This window comes from Medicago sativa, chromosome 7 (genome assembly GCF_051527215.1).
Source record: "Medicago sativa cultivar Bolivia chromosome 7, Bolivia_mono, whole genome shotgun sequence".
Taxonomy (NCBI): domain Eukaryota; kingdom Viridiplantae; phylum Streptophyta; class Magnoliopsida; order Fabales; family Fabaceae; genus Medicago; species Medicago sativa.
The window spans coordinates 15,015,759-15,030,800 of NC_140755.1; the positions used below are offsets into that span (position 1 = coordinate 15,015,759).

Genomic DNA, 15,042 nt, shown 5'->3' on the forward strand with positions numbered 1-15,042 from the left:
AGAATGGTTTGAGGCTTTATATCACAATGAAGAATTGTGCGCTTTGCTCCGGTGTGAAGATAGTGTAGGGAGAGTATACATTTTCTTTTTCTTTCCTTTTTCCATTCCAAGAATTGTATTTAGAAGCACAACATTACCATGGTTAATTATGTAGAACTGGTGCTTGGAAAAAGGTAAAATCACCATGACTTTTTCCACAATCTGCTTCCTCCTGCAGTGCCAGAGCAAGCTCAAGTTCAACCTCAACCTCACCTATCGTCGGCCTTTCATTTGGTTCTATTTTCAAACATCTTTTCATGATATCCATGAACACTTTCAAACATTGCGGCGCTATCAATCTCATGAGAATGGGATCAATAATCTCATCAGGAGGGAACCTCTCCAAAAAGTTAGCTGGATTAGATGACTTTTCTAACATGACCATCTTATCAAAGATAGTATTCTTGTAATTTGTGCCAGCTAGTTCAAGTAGAACCATACCAAAGGAGTAAACATCACATTTATCTGTGAATGTATTGGTTCGAACACATTCTGGCGCCATGTAACCATGGCCAGTTGTACCTGTCAACAAAAGCATTTTGTGTAACTTAACTTCTGAAATTATAGACAAAACTTGCATATACCATTTTAGTTTTTCATAAACTTTCTTTCATAATTAGTGCTTGAGAAAGAAAATATTCGAATACATTGGTCTTTCAAGAAGGACAAAATCTGAGCATTTAGGGACTATCATGTCTAAGCTTTATCTTTCTCATTGCACCAAAAGAAGGTATATTAAGAAAAACTCAAATTCTACCTGCAAGATCAGCAAAAGGAATTAGCTCAAGGCTCCGTTGAAAGCTTATTGTTTATAGAAAATGGTGTGATGACTTGTGACTTGAAAAAATTAAATTTATTAAACTTCCATATGCTACTTCAAATTTCTACGTTGACTTGATGAGACTTGCTTCTTCGAGCAAAATGGAAGAAGGCAAAAACGACGAAGCTTCAATTCTCAATTTAACTTCATCCATTTGTCTACTCTTTCAGAAATTTTGGATCACACGTTGTTAGATTATGATATTAAACCAAAGTAATGGCTTGTATGTCATTTTATTTTGGTTATTGTGACTTAGTCCCACAAGGCTTGTGTTATTTATTGGTGTGTGTAACTTTGTATACGTAATAGTTTAACACATCTTTGTTCGGATTAATATATCTAATTATACTGCTTTTCTAATAAAAAAAATTAAATTGATCCAATTTATATAAGGTTTATGTTAAAAAAAAAAGGTTTATGTTAAAGATATAAGATTTTGTTTTAATCTTAAAATTTTTGCTCTTATTAAAAAATAAATCATTTTTTACGCAATAAAAAGAATGTTTTTTTTTTGTTGGCACTAGAAGAAATCATTTTAAAATATTGTATTTTTATTAAATGAAGCAATAAAAACTCAAAAATATTATTATTCCAAAAGTTTTTAAGTCTACATTTAAATATGATAACTGTTCTTGACCAAAAAAAAAAAAAATATATATATATATATGATAACTGTTTATTAAAATTTACTAATGTTTTAATCACCAAATATAATATTTTTTTTGACATAAAGTAAGTATGCTATAAAATGTTATTACAATGAATAAAATGTTATCGAATTGTTATTTTATTTTTTTTGGTTACATATTGAATTGTTATATGATCATATGTTATAGTACTTTTTTTCCAAAAAAAAAAATTAAATATACGTTACAATATAAATTTAGCATTTCAAATGCCTCAATCTCCTTCCAAGTTCAACCTTAGGATCCCTCAAAAAAGTTGAACCTTAGGAATGGGACCCTCATTTCATTGGAGTAGTATATACACAAATCAAATCGAAGTAGAAAACTGAAGCTTCTTCGTTTTTGACTTGTCCATTTTGATCTAAAAGGCATGAGTACGAAAGTTTCATTTCAACAATTAGTTTCTTTCAAGTCTCGAGTCAATCATATATTTTTTACGGAAATGGAAGCAAAGGCTTGAACCTTTAATCTACATCTGTTCTAACTTGAACTCAAATTCAAAATTATACAAAAATGTTCCATATCCTATATCTAAAAAATTTCTTTATCAAAAAAATTAAGAAACCAAAAATATTACCAATTTCTAAATTTCATGAAGAAAATAAAGAAGTTTAGGGACATTCCTCATCCGCATAAAAATAACTTCCAACCAACATATATCAGTTTTGCCATTGTCGTCCTTGACCTTGTGTATTTCGTTTTGATCTTAAACTCGTCCATCCGACACCATATGACACCACCTTCATCTTGTTGATGCTCACATATTGTCGAAGACATGTTTTTACTTCATTGATATAGCTTTTGATAGTAACTACTAGAACTCTTAATCTTCTCTGACACTATACAATAGATGCTTGTCGAATCAAAATTGACATTCTCATCGTAACAGGAATGTAACGTAGGGAGAGTATACATTCTCTTTTTCTTTTCTTCTTTCCTTCCAAGAATTGTATTTAGCAGCAAGCCAAAAAGGAAGCACAACATCCATAAAATTTATTCTCAGCCCAAATGGGAGCTTACCGTGGTTACTTAGGTAGAACTAGTGCTTGGAAAAAGGTAAAAATCACCATTACTTTTTCCACAATCTGCTTCCTCCTGCAGTTCCAGCGCATGCTCAAGTTCAACCTCGACCTCACCCATAGCTGGTCTTTCATTTGGTTCTATATTCAAGCATCTTTTCATGATATCCATGAACACTGCCAAACATTCCGGCGCAATCAATCTCATGAGAATGGGATCGATAATATCATCAGCTCGGAACCTCTCGAAAAAGTTAGCTGGAATAAATGACTTATCAAAAAACCAATCTGTGCATGCTACTTGAAGTAGAACCATACCAAAGGAGTAAACGTCAGATTTATCTGTGAAAGTATTGGTTAGGACATACTTTGGTGCCATGTAACCTAATGTTATAAAGAGAATAAAGACCGAATTTGTTCCCTCGCAATTTGTTTGCAGCCTAATTCAGTCCGTGATGAAAAAATACTTGGGACATTATAACACAGGGTCTACTTTGTCTCCCGTATGAAATGTTGTTTTATCTTGGTTTTTCGGGTGTCAAACATTGATTACGTTTGAACCTTTTAAACCGGTGATATCTTATTTTTTCTTGGGAAGGGAAAAAGTAAGCAAAACCCTTGAGAATCGAGGTCCGGGAGTTGTTTTCGCTACGGGAAGGTGTTAGGCACCCATAACGACTATAGTATCCTATAGGAACCGTCTTTAATTTCTACGCGCGCGCTTTATTTTTAAATGCTATTTTGAAAGTGATATTAAGCCTAAGAGTTTCTAAGTGAAGAATTGGAGGGAGAAGAATGTGTTTGGTTTTTTATTTTAGTTGAATTGAAGGAATTTTGTTCCTTGCCTACGTACCCGTTTAAGGGATCAAATCCACCGTAGTTCTCTCTCAAAAATGTTTTTGTTTTTGTTGGTTGATTTTAAGTTTGAAAATTGGAATTTGAAGAATAGAAAGAGAGGCCTCAAGGGCATGAGATTTAGAAAAGAGTGGGGTTTGATTAGTTATTTGCAAAAACAAGTCAAGGTATGATTAGAATTTATTGAGATTTGATTAAGAAAATGAAAAGGAAAATCAATGGGGTTTTGACCCCAAGGTTTATTGTGAAAAAGATTTGAGTGAAGTTTGTTCATATTTTTTGGAAAATGATTTTTCTAAGTATAAAGCCTAAACATTCATCTAAGCATACAATCCTAAACATACATCTAAACATGCATATTCTAGCTATATCTAAAGTGGTGTGTGTGCATGTGTCGGTGCTTGTGTCGGTGTACATTATTAGAGTCCATTGTCCTTTACATCATACCCTAGATACATTCTATGGCCTCTTTGCCAAGAAATTAAAGTTGCATAAAAGCAAAATACAAAAAAACTCCTAAGTATTTACATTCTAATTTTTTTGTATGAAAATTTAAAGTGCTAAAAAGAATATGAAGGGATGAGGAAGTGGGATGGAGAAATGCTTGTAATGCTCATGGAACAAGGGGTAGAAATGTTAGTAGAGAGAGATGAAAAATGATGGGACTATGAACAAAGAAAAATGGTATGGAAGGATAGTAAAAGTTAGAAGTAAAGAAAAAAGCAACCAAAGGGGCCTAAAAGGCTAATAATGTGAGAAACAAGGTCATGACCTATAATTGTTCAAGTCATGCTTGTTTTCAAATAGCTTTAGGTGCTGTAGCAATATGAACAATTATAGGTCAATATCACACTAAAATGACATGAAACACATAGACATCATCCACCCATTTAATTACACCATGTCTCATAATGCAAGAAATTAATCATACTCATTCTTATGCAGCAAGAAACACACCCAAACAGTAGTCAATTCATCATAAACTCCCTCATCACCAATCACAAACATATATCAAGAATTGAGATCAAAAAAATCATGTTCATTTCCACAAGTTTTTTCAACATAGGATTCATAAGTTAAACACAAAAAAAAACAGTATATATTTTTTTTGAAGTTTTTTGGTGCAAAAACATCACAAAAAAAAACCAAGCAGTCTTTACAGAATTTTGAGAATTTTTTTTTAACATTCAAGACATGGTAGGGGTGTGATTATCAAACAATGGTAAGAAAATAGCACAAAGTATGCAAAACACAGAAAATGAACGGGCTTAAGGCCCAAACCCAAACTCAAGCGGATCCTGGGTCACAGGGAACAACACAGACCGTCAGATTGACCCAGGGACCTAATCCTGGATCAGACGGTGGGCATTCAGGTTTTAGGAGTGAACCAGACCGGTCTGACTGAACCAATCTGGTTCACTCCAGTATAAAAGCAGGGAGACCGGTTCAAAATCATTCTAACCCTAGTTTTCTCTCTCACTTCTTCAGACTCTCTCATACTCTCTCGTTCCCTCTTCATCGTTTTCATTCATCCTCATGATTCTTGAATTATAAACTATGAACTAAGCCACAAACTAGCATGGATCTGACACAGAACGTTTCGATCTTGTGATTTTTGAAGGATGTTGCTCAAACCGTTTCGAACTTTGTGATTTTTTGAAAGATGTTGTTCAAACCATTTCGAACTTGTAGTTTTTCGCAGAAAAGTATTCGGAACACTTCGATCTTGAAGTTTCTTGAAAGAAACTGTTCGAACTGCTTCGATTTTGATATTTTTGACAGGAAATCGTTCGAAATAGTTTGAACTTGTTGTTTTTGATGGAAAATTGTTCGAAGTGATTTGAACTCGTTGATTCGAACGGATTTAATCTCAAACTCTCACCAATTCGAAACGTTTCGGATTTCTGGAGATTTTTGGAACTGAAACCCTAATTGATTTGTTAATGATGAATTTGCATTCTGAATTGAAAGGTAACCGGTGAATTTTCATGATCTTGTGTCTTAGGGTTTCAGTTTTCAACTTGTTCGAATTTTTTCAAGTTTTCAATTGAATTCACCGTTCATCTTTCAATACGAAGCTTCGATGATGAATATGAGAAGGTTTCTTTGTGTTTTTACCTGAATTACTTGGAGATTTGAACAAGTGGATCCTTGCGAGCTTCAGATCCTTTTGGTAAGCTTCGAAACCGAAAATAAATCGGTGTTGATCTTCTTCTTCTTCGAACTGGTCTGATTTTGCTTCGATTTCCCTTCTTCTCTCTTCCTTTATCCCTGTGATCGCACGATTTGTCACTCCAGTGATGAATCTGTGCTTGAATTGCAGGGAAACAAGCTCGATGATGAAGATTACGCAAGTAATCCCTGAGAGTTTGTTGAATCCGAAAACCTTTTCGATGAATTGCAATTTTTTGATCTTGATTCTCAGAAACTTGTATTGATTTTCGTGTATTTGGCAATGGATTGGTGAATTTGTGATAGTTCTGTGTCGAATTTGCAAAGAATTGGTGTAGTTTTGTGTTTGTTACGGTGGTTCAAAGGCTGAAAAAGTTTGTTAGAGTTTTTGTTAGGGTGGCGCGTGGGCGCGTGGAAATGAATGGTGTCAGTTTTTTTTTGTGAGTTGGCAATGAATCCTTGGCTCTGTGATGCTGATGTGTTGTATTTATAGCTGACATGTGTACTTGTGAGCCAGTGGCAAGCTGCCACGTGTTTCTTGACTTGTTTGGACTGGAACCTGGACTTTTGGCCTTGAAGGACTGATCTGCAATTCCTAAACATCAAAGGACCAATTTGCAATTGACTAACAAACTTTAAAACAAAAAAACTTGACTAAAATTCGAATAAAAACTTAAAAAGAAATGAAAATGAGATAGAGGGACGAAAATGCAATTACTAAAAATTTGTGGACTAAAAGGAAAATTAATAAAATTGGAATAAAATTGGTAAACTTGACTAAACGTAAAGTGAAACCAATAAAAAACACACAACGGACTAAAACGAACCAATGGCCTAAATGAGGTACTTTAAAGTACCTCTCTGCCGAAATTTCGTGTGAAATGACCAAAATGCCCCTGGGGCTAAAACGACTGAAAATGACTCAGATGCAAATTTAAAATGGATTTTTAACAGAGAAATGAAACAACAGTTTATTTAAACCAACTTGAAAGACTCAGAGACAATTTTTAAGATTTGAACAGAGTCTTGACACTTGAAAAGACTAAAATGCCCCTAGGGGCAAAACTGACCTAAGATGACTTCAAATGTAATTTTTTTGAAATGGATTCTGACATGGAATGAATCAAAGATTTATTCAAACTTATCTGAAAAGGACTTTAAACAAAATTTTGAAAGACTGAGAGAAATTTTGACACAGGAAATGACTAAAATGCCCTTCCATGTGAATTTTGCAAATAACATTGAAATAGAATGCAGAGAAAGATGCCATTGATCAGAGACAGTTCAAATGACTTATAATACAAGAAAAAAAAGGAATTGAGTTAGTATTTTTAGGTCCAAAATTAGGGTATGACAGCTGCCCCTATTTAAGTTTCTTTGTCCGGAGAGTCAAGAGACGAAGTCTTAGAGTTGACGGGACGAAGATACTTAAATATTAGCATTTGCACTGCTTTTGGACATAAAAATACATTTTCAGATTTTCAAAAACATGAATGTTATGCAATACTTTGATTATGAATGCAAGACAAACGACTGGAGTCTATGGAACCTGTCATGTCACTGGGGACTCCGGTGGACATTAACAGGGTAGACAAACCAGGGGGTAGAAAAAGGGTACAAGTTGTTCTTTGGGTCGAACTAGCCACTTGACCAAGGAATACAAAACAATAGATGGGTGCAAGCTGTTCTTGGGATTGAACTTGGCACTTGACCGGAAACATAGACATATAGGCAGATACAAGTTGTTTTTTGGATCGAACTTGACACTTGGTTGAAGATACAAACAGATAGGCAGACACAAACTGTTCTTTTGGATTGAACTGGCTGTTTGGCTGGAGACATAGACAAAAGAGTTGATACAAGCTGTTTCTTTGGATCGAACTTGCTGGTTGGATTATCACCACATCATGTGGGAAGGTGCAGACTGTTCTCTTAGAACGAACTTGTCGTTTGACCGATAACAAAGCATAAGCTGGGTACAAACTGTTCTTCAGATTGAACTTGCCGTCTGACTGATAACAAAGCATGAGCTGGGTACAAACTGTTCTTTTTAGATCGAACTTGTCGTTTGTCCGGAAGCATAGGTATATGAGCAGGTACAAGTGGTTCTTTTTTGGATCGAACCTTGCACTTGACCAGTAACGAGATACAAATTGAAAGTCTGGTTTAACAAGATACCCATTGAGGGTAAATTGTCATTGACTTAATTTGAGAATAGACATGACCATTTTGGTTGGCCCAAGAGTAAATTGAGAGTAAATTGACATTGATTTGAATTGAAAATTGACATTGGAAGAGGGGTTGAGAATTGAGATTGAGCAGAGACATAGACATAGACATTGGATTGAGAGTTGAAATTGAAAAAGATATTGGAAATTGGAATTGGACTGAGACATAAACATTGACATTGGATTGGAGAGTTGCAATTGACATTGACATTGGATTGGAATTGAATTGAAAATTGAAATTGACATTGACATTGGATATTGACATTGGAGATTGTCATTGGAGATTGACATTGAAATTGGAATTGAAATTGGAGATTGGAAATTGCTTCGAATTTGACACTGAATTGAAATTGAGATTTCTTCGAATTTGACATTTGACATGGTTTGAAATTGAGATTGGAAAATTGAGATTGCATCGAATTTGACAGTTGAAATCGAATTGAATTTGACATTGGAATTGGAATTGAAATTTGAAATTGAATTTGACGGTTGACAGTTGGATATGCAACATGTATGCATGGTATAGCAAGATTATTGGATGTATGAGCACATAAAATGCATGATTATGCATGTATGAATGCTTGAAATGCATGATTGGTTGGCAATTTGGCAGAGAAATTTCACAAAGGCAGACAAGGCATTGGAAGATTGGGCACGTAGTGGCTCGTGCTGCAACATATTTACAGGGGAAAAAACCTCTTTGGAGAGACCGTCGTTGAGAGACGTATCAAAACCATGGCTGAGGGCAATAAAACTTGTAAAGGAGGAACTCTTGGAAGATTCCTGGATACAGGTCGCCGTTGCTAGGCGTGTCAGTGCTGGGTAAACATTGGATGTTCGCATCTGTGGTCAATGCTTTTTCAATATTCCATTCTTTCATTTTTCATTTTCAAACCCCACTTTTGCCTGAACCGCCCTTTCGGGTTTTCGATTCACCGGGGAGTAAAGATTCTTTTCATTGCCCCATTTTTGCCTGAATTGCCTTCATAGGTTGTCAATCAGCGGGGTGCTCATTTTTGCCTAAGCCGCCCTTTCGGGTTTTCAACTTAGCGAGCTTCTTATTTTCATTTTTCATTTTTTCATTTTCATTCTTTTCATTCTGTTTTTTTTCATTCTTGCTATTGACCACAGATCATCCTGGGGGTAACCTGCTTGTAACATGTATTGAAATAGACATTGACACTCATTCATTCATGCATGTTTCATTGAAATGTACCCTATTGCTCAGGTTTGCTTTCAAAATAGACATGGAAAGAGTTTTCAAGTTTTCAAAAGATGTTTGTTTCAGACATTGTCATTATCAAATAGAAAGAAAATATTTTGTATAAAGCATTGAAAGCAGAAAGAAAATAGAATTTCAAACAATAGAAAGGCTCAAATTGATGTAGAAGAGTGAGAATCAGCCAAGGGCATGACTTCACGGATTTACAAAGCTTGGAAAATGGTAATTTTATTGGTTGGTGATACATTGAACACGATGACCGCTACATTTCATAGAAATCTTGATTTCCAAAGTACAGAAGCCTCTGATGAAGACGACCGTTGACAGTTGCAGATGCCCCAAGGGGTGATGGTGATTTGCTAGGTATAGTTACTTGTCTTTTATTGTCAACCTCATTTTTGCATGAACCGCCCTTTCGGGTTTTCGGCTCATCGAGGCGCTCATTCTTGCCTGAGTTGCGTACAATCTCAGCGAGCTCTTTCATATTCATTTTTTGTCCCTAACTTTTGCCTGGATCGCCCTTTCGGGTTTTCGATCCACCGGGATGCGCATTTTTGCCTAGGCCGCCATTTCGGCTTTTCGACCTACCACGCTGTTCTTTTCTCTTTAGACAAAGTATTTCTTGACTATATCGGCATTAACAGGATTTGGGAGCTCAACACCATCCATGTGTGTAAGAATCAAAGCACCACCAGAGAAAGCCTTCTTGACAACATAAGGACCTTCATAGTTAGGTGTCCACTTGCCCCTTGGGTCGGGTTGCTGACTTATCCTTCTTTTCAATACAAGTTCGCCTTCCTTGAATTCTCGAGGTCGGACTTTCTTGTCAAAAGCATTCTTCATTCGCACTTGATACAACTGTCCATGAGTCATAGCATCCATACGTTTCTCTTCAATCAGATTCAATTGATCGTACCGACTTTGACACCATTCAGCCTCAGTTAATTTTGCTTCCATGATTACTCGAAGAGATGGAATCTCCACTTCCAGAGGGAGAACTGCTTCCATGCCATACACGAGAGAAAGGAGTTGCCCCGGTTGAGCTGCGCACTGTAGTACGGTAACCATGCAGGGCAAAAGGTAGCATTTCATGCCAGTCTTTGTAAGTAGTGACCATCTTCTGAACAATTTTCTTGATGTTCTTGTTAGCGGCCTCAACTGCACCATTCATCTGAGGTCTATAAGGAGAAGAGTTGTGATGTTCAATCTTGAATTCTTCACATAAAGCTTGCATCATACTATTGTTCAGATTGGAACCATTGTCAGTGATAATTTTGTTGGGAACACCATATCGACAGATGATGTTATTCTTGATAAATTTGACAACCACTTGCTTGGTCACATTTGCATAGGAGGCAGCTTCAACCCACTTGGTGAAGTAGTCAATTGCCACTAGAATGAAACGATGTCCATTGGAAGCTTTCGGTTCAATTCTTCCGATCATGTCAATGCCCCACATAGAGAAAGGCCATGGGGAAGAGATAACTTTGAGGGCATGTGGAGGCACATGAATCTTGTCAGCATAAATTTGGCATTTGTGGCATCTTTTAGCATGTTTGTGGCAGTCACGCTCCATAGTTATCCAGTAATAGCCGGCTCTTAATAGCTTCCTTGACATGGTGTGACCCGAAGCATGGGTCCCAAAAGTACCATCATGTACATCATGCATCAATTTCTCAGCTTCTTGTTTGTCAACACATCTCAACAAGACCATGTCATAGTTCCTCTTGTATAGGATTTCTCCGTCCAGAAGGAATCTGCTAGCCCATCGTCTCAATGTCTTTTTATCCCTGTTAGAAGCACCAGGTGGATATTCACGACTCTGCAAGAATTGTTTGATGTTGTGATACCAAGGCCTTTTGTCATTCACATCTTCATCAGCTTGATCTGGCATATTTTCAATGGTAAACACATGGACGGGTCTATCAAGACGCTGCACCTTGATCACTGGCACATCATTCCAATGATTGACACGAAACATAGAAGACAACGTAGCAAGAGCGTCAGTCATCTGGTTTTCATCCCGAGGGATGTGGTGCAGCTCAACTTTTGTGAAGTATGTCAACAGGCGTCTTGCATAGTCACGGTAAGGGATCAGCTTCTCATGATGAGTCTCCCATTCACCCTTTATCTGATTGATAACAAGTGCAGAGTCTCCATAGATGTCAAGGTGTTTCATTCTCAGGTCAAGGGCTTCTTCAATGCCCAAGATGCATGCTTCATATTCAGCTATGTTGTTTGTGCATTCAAAGGTTATTCGAGCAGTGAAAGGAATGTGGTGCCCCTGTGGAGTTACAATGATGGCTCCAATTCCTTTACCATAAGCATTGACAGCACCGTCAAACACCAATCCCCACTTGCTGTTGGGATCTGGCCCTTCATTGATCTGTGGTTCTTCACAGCCTTTTGCTTTCAGATACGTAATCTCTTCATCAGGGAAATCAAACTTAATTGGCTGGTAATCATCAAGAGGTTGACAAGCAAGATGCTCAGCAAGGACACTTCCTTTGATTGCTTTCTGAGCTTTGTACACAATATCATATTCAGACAACAACATTTGCCAACGTGCAATCTTTCCAGTAACAGCAGGTTTCTCAAAGATGTACTTGATTGGATCCATTCGGGATATCAACCAAGTTGTATGATTCACCATATAATGACGCAGGCGTTTGGAAGCCCAAGCTAAAGCACAACAAGTCTTTTCAAGCATCGTATACCGAGTCTCACAGTCGGTGAACTTCTTGCTCAGATAGTAGATAGCATGCTCCTTCTTACCAGTCTCATCTTGCTGACCGAGAACACAACCCACTGAATCGTCTAACACTGATAGATACATAATCAAGGGCCTTCCTTCCACTGGTGGGACAAGGATAGGTGGTTCCAACAGGTATTCTTTAATGCTATCAAAAGCTTCCTGACATTCATCATTCCATACGACAGGCTGATTCTTTCTGAGCAATTTGAAAATTGGTCCACAGGTAGTAGTCATGTGAGATATGAATCTTGAAATATAATTCAGACGTCCGAGGAAACCTCTAACTTGCTTCTCAGTTTGAGGGGCCGGCATTTCTCTGATGGCTCGGACTTTATCAGGATCAACTTCAATGCCTCTCTGACTGACAATGAAGCCTAGCAACTTTCCAGATCTTACACCAAATGTGCACTTGTTCGGATTCAACCGTAGCTTGTACTTTCTCAATCTTTCAAACATCTTTTTCAGATACACAATATGCTGCTCTTCATCACTTGACTTCACAATCATATCATCGACATATACTTCAATCTCTTTGTGAATCATATCATGAAACAGAGTTGTCATACCTCTTTGATAGGTAGCACCAGCATTTATCAAGCCAAACGGCATCACTTTATAACAGAACGTTCCCCATGGAGTGATGAAGGACGTCTTTTCTCTATCTTCAGGAGACATTCGTATTTGATTATAACCGGAGAAACCATCCATAAAAGAGAACACTTTGGATTGAGCAGTACTGTCCACAAGCACATCAATATGAGGCAATGGGAAGTTATCTTTTGGACTGGCTTTGTTCAGATCTCTGTAATCAACACACATTCGAACTTTCCCATCTTTCTTTGGTACTGGTACGATGTTGGCAATCCACTCAGGATATTCAGCTGTCATGAGGAAACCCGCATCAATTTGCTTTTGGTACTTCAGCCTTGATCTTGAGAGCCATGTCTGGACGAGACCTTCTCAATTTCTGCTTGACAGGAGGACATTCAGGTCTTGTCGGTATCCGATGTTCCACAATCTTGGGATCTAGACCCGGCATATCTTCATAGGACCATGCAAAGACATCTGGATAATCATGGAGGAGCTGAATAATCTTCCTTTTCACTTCTGGCTCAAGTGCAGCACCAATCTTGATCTCCCGCTTGTTCTCTTCAGTACCCAGGTTGATAAGCTCAATCTCTTCCTGGTGAGGCTGAATGGCTCTTCTTTCTTGCTCAAGCAGTCGAGTGATCTCATACGGTATCTCTTCATAATCATCATCCTCATCTTCAGCTTCATATACAGGGAATTCAAAATTTGGAGGAACCATAGAGTCACTGTGTTCAACGGGTTTATTGTGGTTCAATCTGCATAATATGATTGGGATGATTTTTAGAAAAAGTTTTTCTATGCAGATCTTTGAAATTAATAAGAAAATACAGATGTTTTGGTTTTTTCTGGCATTACCATTATTTCCAAGAGAAAAAAGCACTAAAAGTGAAGAAATCAAAGAGTCGTGAGAAAGACGACAACTTTTATTGAAAACGGCAATGCCGAAACAAACACGCCCTTACAATGATATCACTTTCGCCTTGGGCAGAGCGAAAGGATTGTTATTTTGAAAACAAAAAACACGAGCAACAAAGCACATTACATGGAAGCATGCATGACTAAAGGAACATCAATGGCTTCCCAATTTCTCACAGTGCCTCCTGGTATAACAAAGGTAGGCACGTAACCACCTCCAGCAGTATCTTCAGTAATAGCATTGATGTACCCAGCACTGTAGAAAGTTCCCTTTGAAACAGCAGATGTCGGGGAGAATCCAAGGCCTTCTTTACGCTTGTTTTCCAGAATCTGAATCACTTTGCCCCAGCCAGCAGCTTGCCCTGCTTGAACAGCCTTCTGGGCGTCTTTCAGTGAAGCCATGCTAGCACCCGCCCTCCGGGGCTCTGCACCCTCAACAGTCAAGCCTTGAAACGACGTCCCTTCAGCGGACCCTGCTTCAACACAAGAGAATGATGATACCTGGCTAACTAGATATGCTTCCTCACCATGCACAGTGACAATCTTACCATTCCTCATGAACTTGAGCTTCTGATGCAAAGTGGAAGTTACCGCTCCAGCGTCATGGATCCATGGTCTTCCGAGGAGACAACTGTAGGAAGCATTGATGTCCATAACTTGGAAAGTAATCTGAAATGTCTCGGGACCAACGGTAATTGGCAAGTCCACTTCCCCGAGAACATCCTTGCGGGATCCATCAAAAGCTTTAACCAGATAGCTGCTACCCCTCAGAGAAATTTCATGATAGCTCTATTGCCTTAGTGTGGATTCAGGCATTACATTCAGAGACGATCCAGTGTCCACCAATACATTGGATATCATATCAGACCCACAGTGTACCGAGATATGTAGAGCCAAGTTGTGGCGTTTCCCTGCTTCGGGGAGCTCATCGTCACCGAACCCCAAGTTGTTGCAGGCAGTAATATTACTCACTATCCCATCAAATTGATCCACAGAGACTTCGTGGTCAACATAAGCTTGCTCCAGTATCTTCATTAACACCTTCCTGTGAGCTTCTGAGCTCATAAGTAGAGACAAGATGGATATCTTTGATGGGGTTTGTAGCAGCTGGTCAACAATCTTATAGTCACTTTTCTTGATAAGCCTCAGGATTTCGTCCAGATTGGACTCTTCAATAGATTGGCCTGCTGGGCCAGTATTCTTGTCAACAGGAGGAGCAACTGGTGGAGTTACCGTGGCAATGGGTGTCACCACCTTCTTTTGAAACAAGGGTGGACGGACTTTTCCACTTCTCAGAGTTGTAATTTCACTGGCAACATTGTCAACTGTAGCTGGGGATACCAGAGGCACCTCCACCCCGTTTTCAACCATGGTTGCATTGTATTTGTAGGGAATTGCTTTGGTAGAGGTATAAGATACCGGACCAGGTAGCCTGATCACCAAAGGCTCAACATTCTTTGCCTGAGATACACTTTCAACAGGAGAGTCATGGAACACTGGCACAATCACACATATCACTGGCAATCAAATACTTGTCATCCATCAGGCTCTGGATATCATTTTGCACCACACAACAGCCCATAGGATTCTGCAGACATTCTGAACAAGAATCATGATCATGTTTGAACAGAGAAGCCTGGCAAAGTTTGACATGTAATGGCACCAAGGGAGTGACAACATTACGGACATCCAATATGGGCTCTTCCTGAGGAACAGGGATTCTTTCAAAGGTCTCAATCA

At 38.2% G+C, this 15,042-nt stretch overlaps 1 protein-coding gene across 4 annotated transcripts in view; it reads right to left on the reverse strand.

The window, feature by feature from the left end:
- LOC146904509 (receptor-like protein kinase ANXUR2) overlaps positions 1-15,042 on the reverse strand; it is a 25,661-nt gene continuing 10,619 nt past the window's right edge. For 2 of the 4 annotated variants that reach the window (XM_085727958.1, XM_085727959.1), the window contains exons 3-4: positions 2,854-2,906; positions 1-451 (exon numbers count right to left, since the gene is read on the reverse strand). In XM_085727958.1, the coding sequence (XP_085584084.1) occupies positions 143-451; positions 2,854-2,906 (362 nt within the window). In that variant the 3' untranslated portion in view covers positions 1-142. Of the gene's footprint in view, positions 452-1,946; positions 2,907-15,042 lie in introns of those variants that run through there. The other 2 variants (XM_085727961.1, XM_085727962.1) reach the window with 1 other exon arrangement.